The sequence below is a fragment of the Onychomys torridus genome, chromosome 7, assembly GCF_903995425.1.
Source record: "Onychomys torridus chromosome 7, mOncTor1.1, whole genome shotgun sequence".
Classification (NCBI taxonomy): Eukaryota; Metazoa; Chordata; class Mammalia; order Rodentia; family Cricetidae; genus Onychomys; species Onychomys torridus.
In genome coordinates, this window is record NC_050449.1 from 99882753 (window position 1) to 99904881 (window position 22129).

Sequence of the window (22129 nt, forward strand, 5' to 3'; positions counted from 1 at the left end):
GAGATTGCTCAGTGGTTAAGAACACACTGTTGCTCTCCAGAAAACCTGAGTTTGGTTCCTAGCAACCCCATCAGGCAGCTCACAAAAGTCTATAACTCCAATTCCAGGGAATCTGACAGTATCAGAGTAATAGTGAGTTAAAATATCCATCATTTGATGCCTTGTTTATCAATAATCATGAATCTGCAAGAATAACCAGATAAGGCTGGGAGGTGGTGGAGCGTGTCTTTAATCCCAGCATTTGGGAAGCAGAGGCAGGCAGATCTTGTGAGTTCAAGGCTAGCCAGGACTAAACAGAGAAACCTTCTCTCAAAAAACAAAAACAAACTAACAAAAATCAGAAAAAAAAAGGAATAGCCAGATAAAGTCTTAGATATGGCTGAGCATATCTCAGAGACTTCACATTAAGGAATACAACAACTGCCGGGTGGCAGAGGCAGGCGGATCTCTGTGAGTTCGAGGCTAGCCTGGGATACAGAGTGAGTTCCAGGACAGGCTCCAAAATTACACAGAGAAACCCTGTCTGGAAAAACAAAACAAAACAAAACAAAACAAAAGGAATACAACAACAACTCCTAGACGGTATTATGGAATCTGTATCTGCAGGTCTAATCAGGGCACTTACACAAGACACAGGAAATACCAATGTCTAGACATTCCCAGCTGTTTTGTGGGCTTTTCTTCCTTTCTATTCCCAAAGCCATCTTTGAGTAGACCCTTTTCAGAATACCCAGTCCTGTTTCTGTTTGCAGCCTTCATAGACTGTGTTCCCTAAAGTTGGCTCTCCTGTCTGGGTCCCATAGTTCACATTAAGAAAGCAATATGGGTCGTAGAGTGAGCAGATTGAGGGCTGCTAACTGTAAAGACCTGTACTCCATATTGAGCATTCAACTCCTCATGGCACCTACGGACAGTCCACAGGTGCTTTAAACTGAAGCCTGTGGTTGCTCTACTGTAGCCGCACTCACCCTCCTCCACTTTGCCAATGGTTTCCCTGCCTGACCACTGCATCTTTCCACCAGACCACACTACACTGGTTCTTTCCATCTTGCCTATTGTGGGCCTCACAGACTTGTATACTTTGGAGAGAGTCCTTAATGTTATAAGCCTGGGCTTTGTTCTTTGTACACAAAATAATCAGAACAAAAGAACCTATTCTTCTGAAGCCTGAAATCAACAGCCAGTGAGTGGTTGACAGGCTCAGACCACTGTGTGCCTGGCAAATATTTCAGTGGGAAAGAATTGAGATTTTCCTGGGTCATGTCTTTTAGAGTAGAGATGCAATACTGTCTACCAAGTAGCAGCACAGCAGCAGATCTTGCCAGTGTAGGAGTTTAAGTCAGCTAGAAAGGTGACCCAAACCCTCAAGTATGGGTGCTGAAAAGCAAGCATTCTCTAACACAATGATAGGGGTTGCTAGGCAGGAAGAGAGAGAATGAACAGTCCCTCAGCAGCTATAAACTTTTCAGGCATCATTTAAGGCACATAAATATCAATGTCAGAGTCCTCTCTGACAAATACCATGATCAGTGGTAATTAATATCCTGGGTAGATACAGAATTAAAGACTACTAAAAGGAGACTGATTTTACACACTATATGGAGAATCTCCATGATGCTTATAACATTTCCAAGTGCTGGCCTTCCGTGGGTAAATTAAAAATAAACAATACTGGCCCTTCAGTAAGTGATGAAGATCCACAAACTGGTTGTAACTGAGGTTAGAGCTAAATCAGTGGCAAGGGCTCCAAACTGGCCTCAGCCAAACAGAGCAAAAAGGTAAACTGACAGCGAGGTATGCTGTTGTTTAGTCACTACTGGCCCAAAGCTAAGAAATCTAGAAGGTGAGACAGAAACAGTTAATTCAGGCAGTTATTACTTCTATCTGGGTGTGCCCTAAATCCTGGGCTACTCAGAACCATTTTTAGCTAACCACAAGGATAAGCCAAACTCAAATACCTCCTTTGTAGTGGGCCCAGAAGGTGGAACATGGCTTTCATACTCACCCCTTTAGGAAGGCAATTTTGTACCCATCAAGAAAACTACACAAGCAGGCAAAGCATGGTGGCACTCTTAATTCCAGCTTTTGGGAGGCAGAGGCAGATGGATCTCTGATTTTGAACCAACCTGGTTTACACATTGAGTTCCAGGCTAGTTAGGGCTACATAGTGAGAATCTATCTCAAAACAAAATCCAAAATAAAAAACACTCCCCACACACTCCAAAAAGGCTCTGGACACTCAGTTCTCTCTTGTCCTCACCTTGTTTTCCAATGTATCTTTGTTACTTTTCATTCTATTAAAGATATAACTTTTTTTCTTCTCTTCCCATCTCCCTTTTCTGGACAGCTACTCAATCCTAAACCTACTTCTCTGACATTCTGGGCATGTCCTCTCCCAGTAATCCTGCCCCGATGATCCCCACTCCTCACTACAGCTTCTTGTACATTTACACTGCCGAACCTACCTGCTTTCTTGACTTCTGAGAAAGAGTAACTTTCTCTTTCCCCCTTCCACCTCTCTCCTTCAGGCAGCTGATGGGAACTCCAGTTTGCTTGCCCTGTTATTTCTCTAACTCTAATAAAATTGTCTTTGATTTTTCTTCTAATCTGCTTTTAAGTTCTTTTATCAATCTACAAAAGGATTCAGTGTCCCTTGGTGACAAGGTCACTCTCAAAGACAAGTGGGGTTTATGGAACTTTCCATTCTCCTTCAGCAAGCAGCTTCCTGTCATCCTTACCTCGGGTGCTAGAAGGGGCAGAGGTAATCATCTGGGATGGTGCTGAATGAGTGGAGCTCAGGCTGGAGGAAGAAGGGCTTGCCTGGGATGAGGACAGAACAGAGACGTTGGTGACTGAGCCCTGGTACCTGGGGTTGTGATACGCAAGCTGCAAAGGAAAAACAATCAGCATTCTGAATGATCAGTATTGTAAAGCTGGCACAGAGAGAGCTGGCTTATGCATTCATGTCCTGAATTCCCCAGACCAAGTGACTGATGCTGTATTCTGGATCCTGCTGGAGGCTGGACTAATGGCAAGCACTAAGGACTATCCATAACACCTATAGGAGCGAGACAGTTGTCTTGGCTCGATTGTGCTGCACAAGGAAAAGAATGCAGGACTGAGCCATCAAGATTGCCAAGACCTCTGCATGGCGAGACAGCTGTGTAGCTTGATCTGCCTGGGGGCCCCCTGGCGGTAGGATCAGGATCCATCCGCGATGCAGGAGTGGACTTTTTGGAACCCACTACCTATGATGGGACACCTCGTGCAGCCTTGAGGCAGGGGAGAAGGGCTTGGACTTGCCTCTACTGGATGCGCCTCCCCATGGGAGGCCTTGCCTTCTTGTGGGAGGGAGTGGGGGGTTGGGAGGGGAAGGGTAGGGGGGTGGGAGGAGGGCAGGGGGGATCTTTGATTGGTGTGCAAAATGAATGAAAAAAATTTCTTAATTAAGAAAAAATGACTGCCAAGCAGGAGGCCAATTTGGCAGAAGACCTTTGCCATGTAATCTGCAATAGCAGCTAGGTCTGAAGCTAGGTTTCCTGCTTGTAAAATAAGGCATGGGAACTAAGACTTGGGGTGGTGTGTAGAAAGAAGGCTGCTTTGCTAGCTATTGAAAGGTATGTTCCTGAATCCAGGAACTAGAGAACTTGATAGAGTGTTTCCAGTCACCAGACCAGACTCCAGAAAGGTGAGTCTTTTAGCATGATACCCTGCTCATTCTTTTTTTTTTTTTTTTTTTTTTGAGACAGGGTTTCTCTGTGTAGCTTTGCGCCTTTCCTGGAACTCGCTTTGGAGACCAGGCTGGCCTCGAACTCACAGAGATCCACCTGCCTCTGCCTTCCAAGTGCTGGGATTAAAGGCTTGCACCATCACCTCCCCGGCTTCCCTGCTCATTCTTTTATTTATATGTGCATGCATCCCTGCAGGCCAGAAGAGGGCACCAGATCTCATTACAGATGGTTGTGAGCCACCATGTGGTTGTTGGGAATTGAACTCAGGACCTCTGGAAGAGCAGCCAGTGCTCTAAACCTCTGAGCCATCTCTCTAGCCCCCCCCCCCCCCCAATTCTTGCACAGCTTCAGTACCTGCATGTGGTGGTAGAGGTCTTCAGGAGCTTCACCCATAGAGCCGTCACCCATCATCACCATGTTTCCTGCTTCACTAGATGCATGTGAGGAGAGAGAGGATGATGAATGGCGGCCTGTGCCCATTAAGTTCATGGGGCTGTGAACAAGAGTAGGAAATAGGGAGGAGTCAGGCAACAGCTAAGAAAGCAGGCTAGTCAGTAGGAGCAATGGAGGGGTCTGTGAAACAGTGACACCCTACCTTAGCCAGCACTGGTTTGGATTCTATAGCCAATGTTCACATCTGTCTGAGGCCTAGAGAAATCCTGGGAAGGCTTATGCTAGTACAATCTCTCCTTAGAGTTAAATGGATTATAGCCATTCAGTGTGAAGGCACTGGCAGTATATCAGGAGGAATGAAAGAGATGATAAATTAAGTCAAGAATCCTATATCTTTGTTTCTATGGAATGTTAGTCTGAACAGTGCCTAATCTAGCACACACTGTGTGATCTGCTCTGAGATCAGGAGTCTTACTGGTGTGAAGACACTATCAAAAGAGACAGTTGTAGACTCTGTGGGTTTCTGCCCATATCTGTGGCTACAAGTTTCCCAACAACTTTCCTCTCTCAATATCAGAAGGCCCTTTCTTTGTTCATTTGTTCCTGTTCTCATTTGCTAAGTGGCCACTCTTCTGGGTTGCTGCTTATGCTGGGAAATAAATATAAGTGAGAGGCTCCTTGTACTGGCTTCCTTGTCCTAAAGGCTTTGAGTATTCCCACTTAAGCCTGCTCAGGCCAGAACTCTTGAGTCTTGAGCAGTCATTACTTAAATGCCCATACCACTAACATTAAAAACAATCAATGATCTTCATTCTCTTTGGGGTCATGTCCAAAGACACATTATGAACAAGGCCCATCCCAAGCTGCTCCTGCCCCTTTTCCATGCTAAGGAATCCTGCACCTCTGCCTTTTGCCTCTACTCACAGTACTGGCCAGCCTGCCTTGTTCACATCTACATGTGTAAGTTCTTTTGCCTGGATCTTGTCCCATCACTCTTCTAACCTGGACTCTTTACCGCCTAACAAACTTCTGTCTGTCCTTCAAAACTTATCCCAATGTCCCCTTGTCTGTGTACCCAGAATACCATGTGTATGCTTCTGTTATGTAGGACGGTGGCTGATTAGATGCAGGTCAGATGCCACTGACTGACTAGTGCAGGAGCTGCTTGAGGCAAGGCTTAGTTGGGGCTAGGGGATAAGAAGGGATGTGAGCACACATAAGTACTCTCTGTAGCTCTGTTCCTATCTGATGCTTATCCTCTAGACCTACCTTTCTGGAGGTCCCTAACGTCATACCTGTGCCTGTGGGTCATCTTGATGTTCTCAGGGCTCATGGGACTATGGGATGCCAGAACATTTCCCCGTGGGGTGCTGGTGCCCGAACATGCAGGACTTAGCTTATCCAAACCTGGAAACTCCTGTTGAGAAATGAGTACTTGTTCATAGAGAGCAATGAAGAGGTAAGGGGTAGGAGAGATGAGCTGACAGTTGGGGAAAATGTAAAACAAATGAACGAACAAAAATAGAACCATGATATACTTCTGCTTTCTTCTGGACAATCACATCTTCATTACTAAACACTCCAGCAAGTGTACTGGAGCCTAGACCAGATGCTATGGAGCCCCAGATAAAACTCCACTGAGAGACACATCCGGAATAGGCTAAATTGAATCTGAGTTCACAGGAGAGTGTTAGCAGGCTTCGTCACTTCACAGTAAGTAGAACAGTGACTGGGAAGGAGGAGAGGAAGAACTTGGCAGCTGTCAGTCAGTGCAAACTCTTACATAAGAACTGGTGCTGGGTTTTACTGGATTGCTAAATGGCTCAGTTCTTAGTGACCTGCGTTAAGCTGTCTGTGGCACAGTCTATAGGGAAACAGGAAACAAAGTCCTAATGTAAGTAATTGAAAACAGCACAGTTTTATTTTAGCATAATTCAATTCTTACTAAGTATGTAGACTTCTTGGTAGAAACTTCTAATTTAACTTCCCACTGGGTGACAGAAAGCATTTTGGTCTCTGTCTCCATGACAATGAGATTTTGTTGTTGTTGTTTTTGTGTTTTTGAGACAGGGTTTCTCTGTGTAACAGTCCTGGCTGTCCTAGAACTCACTCTGTAGCCCAGGCTGGCCTCAAACTCAGAGATCCACCTGCCTCGGCCTCCCAAGTGCTGGGATTAAAGGTGTGCGCCACCACCGCCTGGTGACAATGAGGAAATCTTAAAGCATAACTTTACCCAGGTTTCCTCAAGTCCTTCATAATATATGACCGTCAAAAGCTCTTGTCTGCTGGGTTTGTTTCTGAGCTTGATTTAAGGTGACAAAATCTCCAGTTTCTTCTTCCAAAGCAGGCACAGTGCTACAGTGTGCTTCTGCAGTGTGTACAATAGGGACTTTGATGCATGTGGACAAGCATTTTGTGCTTTTGTTGCAGTGATGTGACTACAGAGATGTGGCACGAAATCTCCCCTGGTGCCAGGCTGTACACTGCCTGGGCTGCCAGTTGGGATGGGAAGTCTGCATAGAGCAGAGAACAGCTATGTTGTCAGGAACCAGTGTAATAAGATGGAGAACCCATCAGATTCAGTAATGCTACTCAAGTTCTTTACTAGCCAGCCACCTCAGTTTTAAAGGGGCAACATTTATGTTCTGCATGTTTCACCTTGAAAGACCACCGGAGAACCTCACCAAGAAGAATTTTTGTGAGCTGTGGAAATTTCTCTGCAAAGTGGGCCAGTCTCTCAAACTATGATGAACTTTTTTTCCTATTTTGCTTTTTTTAAAAAAATTTTAAAATTTTTTTATTTTGATGTTCATTGGTGTTTTGCCATGGGAGTCAGGTCCCCTGAAACTAGAGCTACAGACAGTTGTGAGCTGCCATGTGGGTGCTGGGAATTGAACCCAGGTCCTCTGAAGAGCAGCCAGTGCTCTTAACCACTGAGCTATCTCTCCAGCCCTCCCCCCATTTTGCTTTTCATGCTGTCCCCTCTTGCAATTAACTGGCTGAGGCCTGCACTGAGTCTGGAGGACTAAGAGAACTACAACTCAAAGCGTCCAAGAACACAGTCGGCCAGTTCCAAGTGGGGCAGGCTTCGAGTCCTTGGATGAACCTCCAGGCCTTTATGTCATCTCTAAAAAGGGAATTTCTCTATGACAGCATGGTGCAGCATCTGACAGATATATTTCTTTGTTTCCGTAATACTTAAACCTGGTGGCCCTCAGTAAGATGAGAAGAAAGCTTGGCAGGCAGGTTGGCAGGTAATTTGGCTCGTGGCCACTAAGGCTTGGAGCCAGGATATTTAACAGAAAGTCTACTCTAGAAATCATTTAGAGTCAGCCTTGCAGTTAAAACTTGGATAAGGGTATGTGATGTGAACAGAGCCTGGGGATTCAGGGATACCTGAATTTCATCTCCAAGCAGCCATCATTCCATGTTAAGACCATGCCAAGGAAAGCTGATCCTGGAATACAGGTCCTGCCTGTGTGCATTAGTTCTTGGGCCAAACCTACTATGGAGGGTGAAGAGGCAGATCAGACTTAGGTAGACAATCTGGGGGCTGATGTCACCTTAGAACTGCCTAATGCCTTTAAGAGCAGCCAGAATATAAGTATTTGACACCAACAACTGTCTTAGACATGATCCTGGGTCATAAGACATTATGGAGGAAAGTGGGATGGGGAGAAAGGAAGTGAGAGGGAAAGAGAAGGAAGGAAGCAGGGAAGGTGAGTATACAGGGAGAAGGAAAGAGAGAAAGGGAGAAGAAAATGGGTAGGGAGAGAAAAGAACAGAGATGACAAGAGGGCCAGTTCAGGCCATGCCTTTATTCTTTAGGATCTTGGCAATAAAATATCTCCAAAGAAATTCTTGCATATGAGCCCTTTCTGCATGTGGAAAAACTCTACTAGCACAGCGCCCAGAAACGTGTTCTCTGCCCTGAGTCTGATCTCTTCTTTGGAGTGAGTGAACTGATAAGAGAGAGTTCTGTTGGACACAGCACCTTCACCTCCCACCCCGAGGCAGGTTCAGCTTCTCTCCCACTTCACCAGCCCAACTCCTACTTTTCTTTGACTGTGGTCTAGAGGACGTGAAAGTTGATTCTACTGGGCAAGTATGAAACCAGCTTACATGGTACAGACTGGCCCTCATCATCTGGAACTGATCAATCAGCTTCTTATGCAAAGGCCGCATTTCTGGATGCACAAACTTCTCATGGACTGCCAGCCCAACTCCAAGAACATGGACCTATGAGAATTGCCAAATAAGGCCTCTGTTAAGTAGGAAACAGCCTCTGAGTACTAGGCCATTTTGTAGTATGTAACTTTTCTCACTGGTTTTGGACCTTCCAAGTCTTACAAGCCATACCTGTTCCTGCATTAGCTCTTTGAGCTGGGCGATCTTCTCAGCATCTCCTGGGTGCTTGGAGATATAATCTTTATCAAAGAAGGCCTGCAAAGAGAAAGTTCAGGTATTGAAGACTCTTAGGCTTACATGTAGCCCTTAAAAGGTAGCCAGATTGCTTCCTCATAGGTGTCTTGGTATCACCTCTAGCTTGACCTGGCTGAACACCCAACAGTTAAGAATTGCGTGTTTTCTGTGCCTAGGAAAGACTATAGGTGGCCTAATGTCCTGAGGATGGATGCTAGCTCTAGTTTCTCACAAAGCTTGGCTGGTCTGGATATGCTAGGCAGAGCCGTATCCTGAGGAGGTGCACCAGTTTCTTAGGCAGCCGGTCTCATGAAGGACTAGGTTTCTTAAGGACCCCAGAAGGCTACTTAATTTCTATAATCAGATGAGTTATCCATCTGACAGAGACTGGGTGTGGGGAAAAGCCCCATCAGAGACCCATGCTACAGAAATAGAGAGTGACTAAGATCTTACAGCTTTTATCTCAGAACTACCACATCCAGAAGAGGGCTAGCTTGGAAGGTTTTCCAAGGAGGCCATAACTTGGGAAGAGGAGCCTATGAACTGTGTTCTTAGCCAGGCTGCCTGGCTAAGTTTGGTCAAGGTCTCATCTTACCTCCTGGTAGCGTGCAATGCCTCCATTGACAGCTGCATCAATGACACCATTCAGGCACATGCTGAGCAGATTGATGTTGCCATGCACTGGTTTGTGTTGGTACTGGCTGATCAGAGCTCGTAGTTCTTGATTCTTATTCTCAACTACCTGGATGGCATTTTCCAGAGGGCTCACCTCCACCTGTGGGCACACACAGAGTCCTCTCAGGGATGATAACCTCTCATCACATCCTGAGAACAGAGAGTGATAACCTATGATGCTAATCCTCCTTCCTCATTCCTGTGGATGTAAGACTTCCTAGGTGTTCTCTACTTTTCTGACTCAAGGCACTTGCAAGTGCAGAGAATAGTGAGGAGTATTAGTTCTGAAGTCAGGGATTTATGGCTTCTAAAATCTCAAGAGAATTTTTTTTATTTGTAAACTAAAAAATACCTGATGCTTAGGAGTGTCCTGTGGTCTAGATGAGAAGGTACCAAAGCTTCTGGCATAGGATTGGCCTTAGGGAACTGAGGCTAGGTTGTTAGTCCTTAGAGAAAGTTCCCTAGAGATGGGGCTGAGGAGTAGCAAGAAAGTTTAAACCTTCTGAGGCATAACTTACTAGTTCCCTCCTTTCCACTTCAAACCACCGAGAAATGCCAGGCAAGCTGTGGGTCAGTGTCAGTGTGGTGCGTTCAATCCACAGGCTCTGCAGGGAGGGCACAGGCAAGTGTAAGAAGTTAGACAAGTTTCCTATATTTGGCCTAACGGAAGGGTGCAAAAGCGATGAGTTTCCAAGAAGCAGGGCTTGCCCCTAGATTTGCTATGTGCACGGTATTCACTTTCCTGTATTATTTACCTTGAATTCATTCTCTTTGTCTTTGGGGCCTTTGTGGAAAGGTCTATCATACCGAAATTTCCTCACATTGTTGACACGATAAAAGCTCTTGACACGATCAGGTACTCTATCCATTTGTAGAACATCCACATAATCTGGAATAGGTGTCACTGCATAGATCTGTAAATCTGGACATGAAGTGAAGGAGAAATCTAGACTTGGCAAAGGAAATGACTGAAGTGATAGCCTCTTGTCTTCCCCTTGATGAAGTGCACTGTGGCCTTTGCTCCTTACTGGAAGTTGTGGTGGCAGCAGCATCATCCTAAGGTGTAGATCAGACCCCCTTACTGCCCCCTTCCCTCCTGCTACAACAGTGACTGTCAGGAGCACTCACCCAAGGTGAGGTGGAGTGTCCTGTGGTGCCCCTTTAAGAGAGGGATAAATAAGCAGGAGATGGAATATCCACACCATAGGAATAAGTATCTGGGCTTGCCCATAGTAGCTAAATGGATTTTATATAAAGCAGCCTTTTTGTTTCCTTTATTTTTGTTTCTTTTCTTTTCTTTTTTCCCTCCCTCCCTCCCTCCCTCCCTCCCTCCCTTCCTTCCTTTCTTTTTTTTTTTGTGACATTAGGGCTTGAAACCAAGGCTTTGGGATGGGAATGATAAGTAAGTGCTTATCCACTGGGCTATATCTCTAGTTCCTTTTGTATTTTGGCACAGGGTTTCAGGTTAGTGCTGAATTCACCCTGTAGCTTAGACAGGTCTTAAACTTAGTCTCTCCCTGATTTAGCCCCTCAGGTAACTGGGAATACAGGCCTATGCCACAGGCCCAGCCAGAACAACCCTTTAGTTAAAATACTGCCTGAGGTCTTTGTGAAGAGAACATGAATGGGTGTCTACTTGCAGTTTACTCTCTGGAACAAGTTTGCCCATATGGTGAGGAGCTTATAACTTCTAACAAATCTGTCTAAAGTGGGTAGTGAGGGGCAGGCCAGTATTTTCATGAAACTTCCAAATGCTAGCAAATCACAGTCATCCTCTCTCCTCCTCCTCCTCCTCCTCCTCCTCCTCCTCCTCCTCCTCCTCCTCCTCCTCCTCTCTCTCTGGTACTCTGCTACAGGCAATTTAACAAAGAAAAGGACAAAAACCATACAGGAAAGTAGGGCAGGCTGCAGCACAGGTGGTAAACCCATGCCAAGAGCCCTGCTGGAACCACAGTTACCTTATCCAATGCTTGTCCCGGACTGCCTGACCAGGCCCCGTAGAGTCCAGGGTGGAGACTAAACTCATGAGAGTAACTAGCCTGACTATCAGTCCCTGAAGCTCGGCTTATAAGTTATGAGGTCATCCATGGCTAATGGCATGCTACTGCCTCTTAGGAAGCTGAGTGTCTTGCTAAATGTGTGTCCAATGGTAAAGACAGACCCAGATTTGGGACAATAGGTAACCTAAATAAAGGTAGAAGGCCAGCCACATGGTAGAGGAATGGTTGGTGGGAGGGACTTACATCTCAGGACCCGGCCCTTCCCATTCTACCAAGTTTCAAAAGATACACTGAGCATCACATTGTAGGATGGCATCATCAGGATGGTTGGGGTGCTGCATAGCAACGGCCTGTGGGAACTCGCTGAGCATCCTCTGCTGGAAGGCTTCCAGCCTCTCGTAGTCATGACCACGGCACACATATTCTTTGTTCTGCCAAAAACATGAAAGTACATTCTAATGCCTTGCATGTACCCTGCCTCCTTCTCTACATAGAGGCAGTTTTCCATCCATAAACATACCCTAGGAGCCTCCTTTGTACTAGATCTAGGTCCAGGTATAGGGCACAGCACTCAGTTCCTATCCTAAGAGAAATGGCAGTTGAGAAGAGAGAGGGACAGAGGAAGAAATGACTGCTCTATGATGTGGCAGTCCTGGGGAGAATGGACAGGCATCCAGCAATGTGGGGGAAGGATGGACACTTTTCCTGGGGAAGGAAAGCACAGTAGAAGAGGGGCTTTAGAAGAGTCAATGTTTTTAAAAGCCCGAAAGGCCCATTTTGGTTAGCCTGCTATGGAAGAGTAGGAGCAAGCCAGCTGTACGTATGCTAACAACCAACTACGAGAAAGCACAGATGGAAATAATGTGTTTGGAGAACTGAAGAGGGTGGCTGGGGACTAGTAAGTGTGTGCTAGGGAGTGAGTGCCCTGAGTGTTGACAGTACACCTAAACACTGAACATCATCACACCTCATAAATCCTTTTGGTAGCAAACTTCTTTGCAAGCATGTCAGCAGAACAAATCGGTATAATTCTCTCTATAAGTAGAACAAATGTCAATCTTTTTATCTTTCTTTCCCTTCCTCAGGCTCATTATATAGTTCAGATTAGCCTTGAACTAGAGGTGATCCTCCTGCCCCAACTTCCTGAATTCTGGGGTTACAGACATGCACACATTGGTTTGGGTTAGGTCTTAGTTTTTCTCTTTGTGGACTGAAGTCTCTTTGTAAATAAGACACTCTTAATTCCTATTGCTCTGTCTACCTCACAGCTGGCCATGTATGAAAACTAGAAGCCCCACTGATACCTACTATTAGGAGGGCTGGAGAGATGGCTCAATGGCTTAAGAGCTCTTGCTACACAACCATGAGTAAAGAGTTCAGATCCTAGAACCCATGTAACATTTGGGTGTCCTGAGCACACCTGAACCCCAGCTCTGAGGTGAGCAGAGACAGGGAACTACTAGGGTTTTTTGTCTTCCAGCCTAGTGGAAAAAATGTGAGACCCAGGTCAGGAGAGATCCTGCCTCAAGGGACTAGGGAAAAGAGTGATTGAGGAGGACACCTGACACCCGCTTTCTGGCCTCCATGTGTGTACACACATGCCCATACACTTACATAGACACACACACTCACACAAATAAACAAAAATTTAAAAAGCCTACTAGTTATACTTGCCTACCCAGCTGGCTCACCAGGCCCATTTCAGAAAGTCACATCAGACGCTAGAATCTCTTTTTGATATGTCTTAGTGAAAGGGGGAGTTTTATGGGGAAAGAAAGAAGAAAAGAAAGAGAGGCAAAAGAAGGGGCATAGCATCATAAGGGCAGCTAGCTATATACTCTCTGGGGCAGAGATGATCATAGGTTAGGCTTTGGAGGACCTCAAACTATCTATGGGTAAACTCAAATAAGACTGAGCCACATATTTGGGTGAATCAGAATGGAAAACTATTACCAGCAAAGACTCCAAAGACTACAGAGCTCGAGCCTCTTATACAAAGGTATACCTTAATATATAAACATAGCATATTTTCCTGTATACTTCATCTTTAAGGTACTTAAAATACCAGGATGTAAGTTCTATAAAACTGTTGTAATACTGTATTATTTAGGGGATGATGACAAAGAAAAACAAGTCTGTATACATTTGGTACAGGTGACTTCCCCCAAGTATGTTCTGTCCTTGGTTGGTTGAATCTGTAGATGTGTAGCTTTACTTAAGCCATCTCAGACCAATCAGTGTCAGTGGGATGCAGCCTAGGACCAGGCTAACGAGTGGAGCATATGCTTTACACTTGAATAAATCATGGTAAATGTTCTGTAGCCTGACTTCTGTGCCACTTCCCATGGAAGCTTCAATCCCTTATGCAATTCCCTGCTTTGTCTCTTATTCCCAGATTTACCAATGTGAATGCTGATTCACCAGAAAATGACAGTATAAGAATGGGATGGCAGGACTGGAGAGATGGCTCAGTGGTTAAGAGCATTGACTGCTCTTCCAGAGGTCATGAGTTCAATTCCCAGTACTCACATGGCAGCTAACAACTGTCTGTAACTACAAGATCTGACACCCTCACATAGACATGCATACAGGCAGAACACCAATGCTCATAAAATGAAAATAAATAAGTTATATAAAAAGAGTGGGATGGCACTGGACAGATGTCACTATAGAGAAGAGAAAGCTAGGGAAGACAACAGGTGCTGCAAAGGAGACTCTAAGCTGTTTCCTGGTGATGGCATTTCCTCCCTGAAGGAAAACTATAGCAGCCAGGGCACTGAGAATTGCTCTGCTGAAGACATTATCAAAGATATAAACAGCAACAATTTGCAAAGTCTGCTCTAAGCTAAAGAAGTTGCTAGGAAATTGCTTTCTAGGGAAAAAAAAAATCCCCATAGCAACATAACCTAGGCAGGGTTGATTTCAAAATTTGTGTCCTTCTTGGGCAGAACTGATTACTCTGTTTGAATGTGTTTGGGTGCTAGCACTGCTTATGGGAAATCAGAAGAGATGAACACTGTGGTTATCTCTGTTGACATTTTTCCAGGCTCACATTTGTGAGCAGCTACATGGGCTGTAGGAATATTGCAGGTGATGGTTTAGTTCTCTTAGACACAGGTACCAAGTGTGGTTGGTCTACTATTAGTTTTCTGCAGCTCCTGATATAATATATTTCATATGTGGTATTGGTATACTCTTACCTGGACACCTTCAAATGTTTGTCACTTTAAGAATCCTTCACACCCATTAGATGTTGAACAATTTTTTCCCTACTTTTAGTTCATCTCCTGAATCATGAAGATCCAGAAGCAGAAGCATTAGCTTGGATGTTTTCTACATTAGTGATGATCCAAACACAATGAAATGACCATGCAAACAGGAGTTGTGCTTCAATGTGAAGCCTCTAGGATCTGTTGAATTTCCAACTTTAACTCCCATGCTAAAACTATAGAGAACATTGTCACTGGGACAGATGAGCAGACTCAAGTTATGATATATGCAGGAATATCTGCCATACTTCCCAGCTTGCTAACCCTAAACTAATAATCAGAAGGAAGTAACAGGGACAATGTCGAGCACCAGAGGTGGCTGTCAGGACCGGGACAAAACTTTTACCTTATGGATTAGTCTCATTTTTCATTGTTATTCTCCTTAGGGCAGAGTTTAAGATACAAAAGGAAACTGTATAGGCTGTGACCATATGAGTGGTGGAAGGGTTGCACAGATTGTACACTTCATTTACTGGGCACAACAGACACACTGAGGAATTTTTTAACTGTGAAAGAGTCTCAAAACATACTAGTTATTCTGAACCATTCCAATTATCTTTCAGCCTATAGAGACACTTGGTATAGTGATTAAAGAATATGCGGAGACTTTGACAAAATTGAGGGTCTACAAAGCCTTAAAAATAAGTTTATGAACAAAACATTATCAAGCTTAATTGAGAAATATTTCTTTAGTAGAATAAGATCAAGAGCTGGGGATATAGCTCAATTGATAGAGCACTTGCCTAGCCTGAACAAAGCCTTGGGTTTGATTTGCAACACTGCATAATAGCAGGCTTTCAGCACTCAGGAGGCAGAAGAAGAATGACTAGGAATTCAAAGTCAGTGTCAGCTACATAACTAGTTCAAGGCCAGCTTGGACAACATGAGACCCTGTCTCAAAAACCAAAACCAAACAATACGAGGATCAAAAATGTGTCAGAAACTACTTCTGAATGCTTTATTTCTAAATTCAGGATGGGACTATTGGGACCTTAATTTTAAATATTACAGCTGAGGCATTAAGTTTGTTGTATTATATACGATGTTTAGCATAAGTTTTTCTTACTGTTTCTTTAACACAATCTTTTTTAGACAAGGTCTGTGTGGTTCAGTCTGGCCTGAAACTCACAATCTTCCTGCCTCCAGCTCCAACATGCTGGGTTTACAGGTGTGTGTCATGGTGCCTGCTTTAGCAATTCTTTTATAATGTGGTCGTTACTATAGCATTATTACAAAAGTTAAAGTATACTATATGAAGCCTGTCTTCTGAATGGGTTTCTTGTTTCTATACATACTTTCCTATCTTACATTGACCTATAATGATGAAATTCCACCCTTTACTTCACAACTGTCATCAGATGTTTGCGCAAATTATCCCTCTGCACTGTGTGTGTAGATTCCAGATCAGTTGCTTGGACATTCTTTCTCCCATTGAGAGAGAGAAGTTGCTGTTGTTGTTATCTTGTGTCATGGAAATGGCTTTTTTAGTTTTTCACAGCTGAACTTAGATCTCACAGGGACCTGGGAACTAAGTGTACTGTCATCTAGGTTCTTTTAAGCCCACAACTCTCCATCCTGCCTATATGGGTTATAGAGCATTCAGAAGGAAAAAAAAAAAGCTGGGCGGTGGTGGCGCACGCCTGTAATCCCAGCACTCGGGAGGCAGAGGCAGGTGGATCTCTGTGAGTTTGAGGCCAGCCTGGTCTACAAAGTGAGCTCCAGGACAGCCTCCAAAGCTACAGAGATACCCTGTCTCGAAAAAAAACAAAAAAATAGAAGGAAAAAAAAACCCCACCATTTTTTGACAAACACCCAAGATATATGCCTACTGTTGAGGTCAGGGCTATACTAATGTGCTGTGGGATATTGTTCTGTATGCTGTGAATATGTGTTGCTCTGATTGGTTGATAAATAAAACACTGATTGGCCAGTAGTCTGGCAGGAAGTATAGGTGGGGCAAGTAGACAAAGAGAATTCTGAGAAGAGGAAGGGCTGAGTCAGGAGTCACCAGCCAGGCAGAGGAAGCAAGACATCAAGGCAGAACTGAGAAAAGGTACCAAGCCATGTGGCTAAACACAGGTAAGAATTATGGGTTAAATTAAGTGTAAGAGCTAGTCAGTAATAAGCCTGAGCTAATGGCCAAACAGTTATAATTAAAATAAGCTTCTGAGTGATTATTTCATCAGCGGGCTGGCAGGACTGGAGAAACCTGGCTACAATAAATTCTATTGGCTAAGATGAGCTACAATGAAGGTTCCAGGCACTAGAGGCAGACGTTGGAAGATACCTATATAAGAGATTTTTAGGCATTAGTCACTTCCCAACACATTCCTTGTAAACACAGAATAATATTGCAAATTAAAATAGAATTGAAGGTGACAGCTAGTATTGTTAAATAAAGCCAAATGTCTTTGGTTAACTGATAAGTCATTTGGAAAGTAGTCAGTAGAATACAGGAAATTGAAAGAGAGTGTGCAGGTGTTAAGTGAATTATGTGTATAATGTAAAATGTTCTTGTGGGCTGGGGAGATGGTTTAGTTGGAACCTGTGGTGCAAGAATGAGGACCTAAGCTTGGATCCCCAGAAACTATGTAAAAAGCTGGTCATGGAGGTGTGCACATCTAATCTTAGCACTGGTAATGTGAAGGTTGATAGATTCATGAAACTCACTGGCCACATGGCCTAATAGAATTGATGAGCCTCAGGTTCAGTGAGAGATTCTTTCTTAAAAATAAGGTAGAGAAGGTGAAGAAATGGCTTAGCAGTTAAGAGCACCGACTGCTCTTGCAGAGGATCTGAGTTAATTTTCTAGCATACTTATCAGGCAGCTCACTATCTGTAACTCCAGTCCTATGGGGATTTAATGCCTTCTTCTAGGCTCTACAGGTATGTGCACGCCTACATACTCTTCTCTCTCTCTCCCGCTTCTTAAAAATGATACATATAAAACTTGAAAAATAAAGTGGAAAGTGATCAAGGAAATACCTGACATCTATCTCTGACCTTTGCATGCATGTGTAAGCATGTGTATATACCTACATAGAATACACTACCTACCCACCACTACCACTACCCCCATCACACACACTTAAACAATTATTGTGACCACTTGAATGGACTTACCCGAAGGAAGAAAGGAAACTTCCTGCCGTAAAAGCCAACCCTGAAGAACTCAGGCTCCAGGCGTTGCTGCTCTATAATGTTGTCATAGTAGCTGGCCTCCATTTTCTGTTAACAATAAAGGTGTGGTTGTTATTCAAAGCATGTTCTCGTAGGCTCAACTTGACACTGTCTTCTAGAGAGGGATCATGGCAATTCAATCTAGGTAACAAGGAAGCAAACCCCTAGACACTACCCGCCGCTCTCTAGGGAATTGCATTAATGAAGAGGAAAGCCCTTGGTTCTTCTTCACTGCCATCTGATGACAGGATAAAGACAAGCCTGCTTACTATATCCCTGTGAGGTTGCTCTCAATATTCTCCCTGGGCATGGACCCAGATCCATGGAGATCTGAGGCCTGAATTTGAGAGGTAAATATTTAACATGGATTTGATTGATACTCACTATACCATCTGATCTACTCTTATTCATCTGTCACTTGACTTAAGACACTATTAACAACAGGGAGGAAGCCTCAGTTGCCAGTATCACTGATATTGGTTCCAATTTAGGAGATTTTAAATTTGAAAAGATAACTAATAATTATCATGTCTAACATTACAAAGTCAGCAGTTTTTCAGCATGGCTGTTCTGGCTTCACATTTAAGCATCTTTAGGCAGTAGCCCTCAAACATTAGCCAAAATACTACTTTAGAGAATCATACCCAAATCCCAATCTAGACCAGAGATTTCTGGTCTTTGCTCAAATGTTTTAGCCATAAACAAGGGTGTAGTGGATGATGCTCTGAAATCACTAGTCCTCCTCTGCTGATGAAATAAGAACATATTATTAAAGAGGCCTAACTTAACATTAGTACAGCCATGACAGGCTCCAGACTAACAATCCTGGGACTAGGCCTCACCATTACAATAACTAGGAAAAGTCACATGTAGTCAGAGTTTCTCCAGTCCCACCAGGCCCCCGCAGTCCTCTCCATGGCCCGCTGATGAAATAATCACTCAGAAGCTTATTTTAATTATAACTGCTTGGCCATTAGCTCAGGCTTATTACTGACTAGCTCTTACACTTAATTTAACCCATAATTCTTATCTATGTTTAGCCACATGGCTTGGTACTTTTTCTCAGTTCTGCCTTGACGTCTTGCTTCCTCTGCCTGGCTGGTGACTCCTGACTCAGCCTTCCTCTTCCCAGAATTCTCTTTGTCTACTTGCCCCACCTATACTTCCTGCCAGACTACTGGCCAATCAGTGTTTTATTTATCAACCAATCAGAGCAACACATTCACAGCATACAGAACAATATCTCACAGCAGCCACAAACTGTACCCTGTGGGGAACCAATCAGAACTGAAATAAACAAGTACTAAATGCTCTAAAATATAAAGGATATCTTACATAATCTATATATAGATTGCCAGTTTTCTTGCAGCAACATCTGTACCAATCACTGTTTGACAAAACTTCTGTTACCTCACTCCTGCCCAATCAGGAGTTCAACCTCCATCTAAATCTGGAATTCCCCTACAACCCCATCCTTTATTCTTTAAAAACTCTGCCATAACTGAGTTCAGTACTTTCCTGATCCAAATGCTATATGGGAGCAGACAGAGAGCCCAAGCTTGAGCTTGCAATAAAGGTTCTTTGCTTTTGCAAATGAACTCAGACTCTTGATGGTCTCTGGGAGCGGGGATGGGGGGGGGGGGGGGGGGGGAGGTCATGATGTGGGAATAGCATACAAACTTGAAATCCTGATGGTCTCTGGGAGCTCACAATGCAGGCATAGCATACAAACTTGGACTCCTGATGGTCTCTGGGGGGCTCATGATGTGGGTATAACATTTGGAGGCTCATCTGGGATCCCCCAGACCTACCAGTACCCCAACCCATGGAGTCTTTGATCAGCTGATGAATGTCATTCTGCTCGTCTCATTTGTCTTGTTTGGTTCCACTTTGTCTCTGTCTTGCATTGTACTTTGAGCCCATTTCCAAGCTGCGTGCAAAAGGTCTGGGCAGATGTTTGAAAGACTGTAGGTCGGGGGAACTGGGAGATGTCCCAAGACCTTTCTGTACGGGATTGGATCTTGGATCCCCCTAGTTCTTTAACTAGATGAGGTGGAGTTGTGCCCTGCCAATTGGCAACAAGACATCTCTTGGTTTAAGTTTTCATCTGGGTTTCAGTTTTCCTCTGGTTGACCAGGAGGAATCTGCAACTGGCCCATGTAGGAAATGGAGCAGGTCAATGCCTCATCTGCCTCCTAGGTCAGGTTGATAGAGCAGTAGGATGTCTGGGTCCCCCTGGTAGAACATCTGGTTCTCTTCCCATCTCCCTGTCACTCTACTGATTGTCCTTGGAGCAACGATCTGTTGATGTCTCAGTTTGTCTATAATTTTGTTTAATTGCTCTATGTTTCATATAAAAAAAACCAAAAAACAAAACAATGGCTCCTTGACAAAAACTGCTGTGGGAGCACTGCACCTGCAGCTCCTTTAAGCCGAGTGCTGCTGCTGCTGCCCAGAGCCATAACCTGAAATAATTCCATGATAGCGTATAGTTGTAGAATATAACACTTGGGCTTAAGGACAGCTTTCTCTGATGCCCATGAGAATTGAAGCCAACAGGTAACAAGGCACCCTTCCTTAAAATTATAGCTAACAAAATAAAAAAACATTATCTATTTTAAAATATTTGAATACATAAATATGGTCATGTTTATGTCTGACTGGTCTTAAATATATGAATTTACTAAATTCTATATTTCTTGGTTACAACTCAGCTGTTACTGTTGCAGCCAGCCACCCAGGCTCAGAATTTATCTCTGGGTGTTCTGGCCATTAGAACTATACCCTATATAAAAATTATTTTATACTGTTCTGTTTTATTAAAAAGTTGGCGCTGAAATTGTTTTATGGCCCACCATTTTTCAGACTCAGACTTACTTTTAAAGTTTCTAAGTCTGAGGTAAAAAATTGGCAGCCAGAATAAGAGCAGAGCAACCAAAAATTATTGGTTTATAAATTTATTGGACATAATTAAAAATCTATAATATTCATAACAAAAAGATTAACTCAAAACTTTAACACAGGGTTAATAATCAGAAGGCTACAAAGGCAGCCTTAAACCAAAGATCTAATCCATCAATGTCTCTAATTCAAATTTGCTAACCTTGCTTTTTAACCTTTAAGTTCTGCTTCTGTTTTTGTCAAGTGAAATATGTCAACCCCCAAACAAGTTTTTTTAAAAATATAATTTATTTTTATTTTATTTGCATTGGTGTTTTGTCTCCAGATATGTCTATGTGAGGGTGTCAGATCTTGGAGTTATAGACAGTTGTTAGCTGCTATGTGGATGCTAGGAATTGAACCCAGGTCCTCTGGAAGAGCAGTCAGTGCTCTTAACCACTGAGCCATCTCTCCAGCACAATTCTTTTATATTTAAAGGCTCACCCTGAGGAAGGCTCAATACTACACTAGAATCCCAAACACCCACTGTAACCACTGGCCAACTAAAGTTAGCACCACAACTGCTAAGCACCAAAAACTGGGATATTTCTATCTTATGATGCAATAAGACAATGAATGACCTTAAATAATCTGGCAAAGAACTTAGAACAGTTTTTTAACCTCAAGACTCTGGGGGTCAAAAGACCTTTTTACAGGAATAGCCTAGGGTCACCTGCATGTCAAACACTGGCATTACAATGACCCACAAAAAGTTAAAAAACAATGGCTTAAAGAATGTCTCTCTTAAGACTTATTCAAATTTACAAAAACTGGTTTAAAGATATGTCTAACCTCTTTGTTTTTGCTAGCATTGTTAAGCTATGGCTATTTTGGTAAACTGAATCATACAAGAAACTGTTGTTTCTATAATGATACACTATATAAGTAAGGATCAGAAAAATTCCCAGTCTGTTTATAAACTTTATTTATAAATTAAAAATCTTACCTTGATACTAAAGAGCTTCAATTCAAAAATTGTTTTATTATAAAACTATTCAAAATTATTATGCCTTAAGATGTTCAAAACTATACTTGTAAGTCATACTAAGTACTAATATAATCAAATACAGGAAATAGTTATCTAGCCTCTTATATATTTTCAAGATATAGCCTAAACCAAGTAACTAAAAACAAACAGGAGTTGTTTGGCTAAAGTCCTCAAACTGTCAGAGATTTGCTGTAAATGGCATTTAATATATGACAGACAGAGATTCTCAGACCTTAGCAATGACTCTCAAGGTCTCCAAGAAGACAATGGGCACAGCAATGGACAACTCTACCTGTACTATGTTAATACTAACCAGTTGACCATTGGATGAGACTGCCCTATTGCCTTGCCTTCTGCCAAGGCTCAGCCCAAATTATGGACAAGTAGGATACTGGAGAATTGATGTCCCACTTTGCCTAGACAAGGTGAGGCCAATCTCCCCATATTCCTCCTCCACAGAAAAGCCTCTCATCCTCTGGGCCTGGCAGCCAAGATTGTTGTCCTGATAACTATGCCCTCATCACCACAGAA

The 22129-nt window shown here is 43.3% G+C and overlaps 1 protein-coding gene across 7 annotated transcripts in view; it reads right to left on the reverse strand.

Moving 5' to 3' along the window:
• Dock3 (dedicator of cytokinesis 3) overlaps window positions 1-22129 on the reverse strand; it is a 391678-nt gene that overhangs the window by 13005 nt on the left and 356544 nt on the right. For 6 of the 7 annotated variants that reach the window (XM_036193576.1, XM_036193574.1, XM_036193572.1 and 3 more), the window contains 10 exons: window positions 17614-17718; window positions 11511-11652; window positions 9977-10143; window positions 9740-9826; window positions 9142-9321; window positions 8484-8567; window positions 8247-8363; window positions 5420-5541; window positions 4086-4224; window positions 2739-2886 (listed from right to left, as the gene is read on the reverse strand). In XM_036193576.1, the coding sequence (XP_036049469.1) occupies window positions 2739-2886; window positions 4086-4224; window positions 5420-5541; window positions 8247-8363; window positions 8484-8567; window positions 9142-9321; window positions 9740-9826; window positions 9977-10143; window positions 11511-11652; window positions 17614-17718 (1291 nt within the window). The remainder of the gene's footprint in view (window positions 1-2738; window positions 2887-4085; window positions 4225-5419; window positions 5542-8246; window positions 8364-8483; window positions 8568-9141; window positions 9322-9739; window positions 9827-9976; window positions 10144-11510; window positions 11653-17613; window positions 17719-22129) is intronic. The other variant, XM_036193575.1, reaches the window with a different exon arrangement.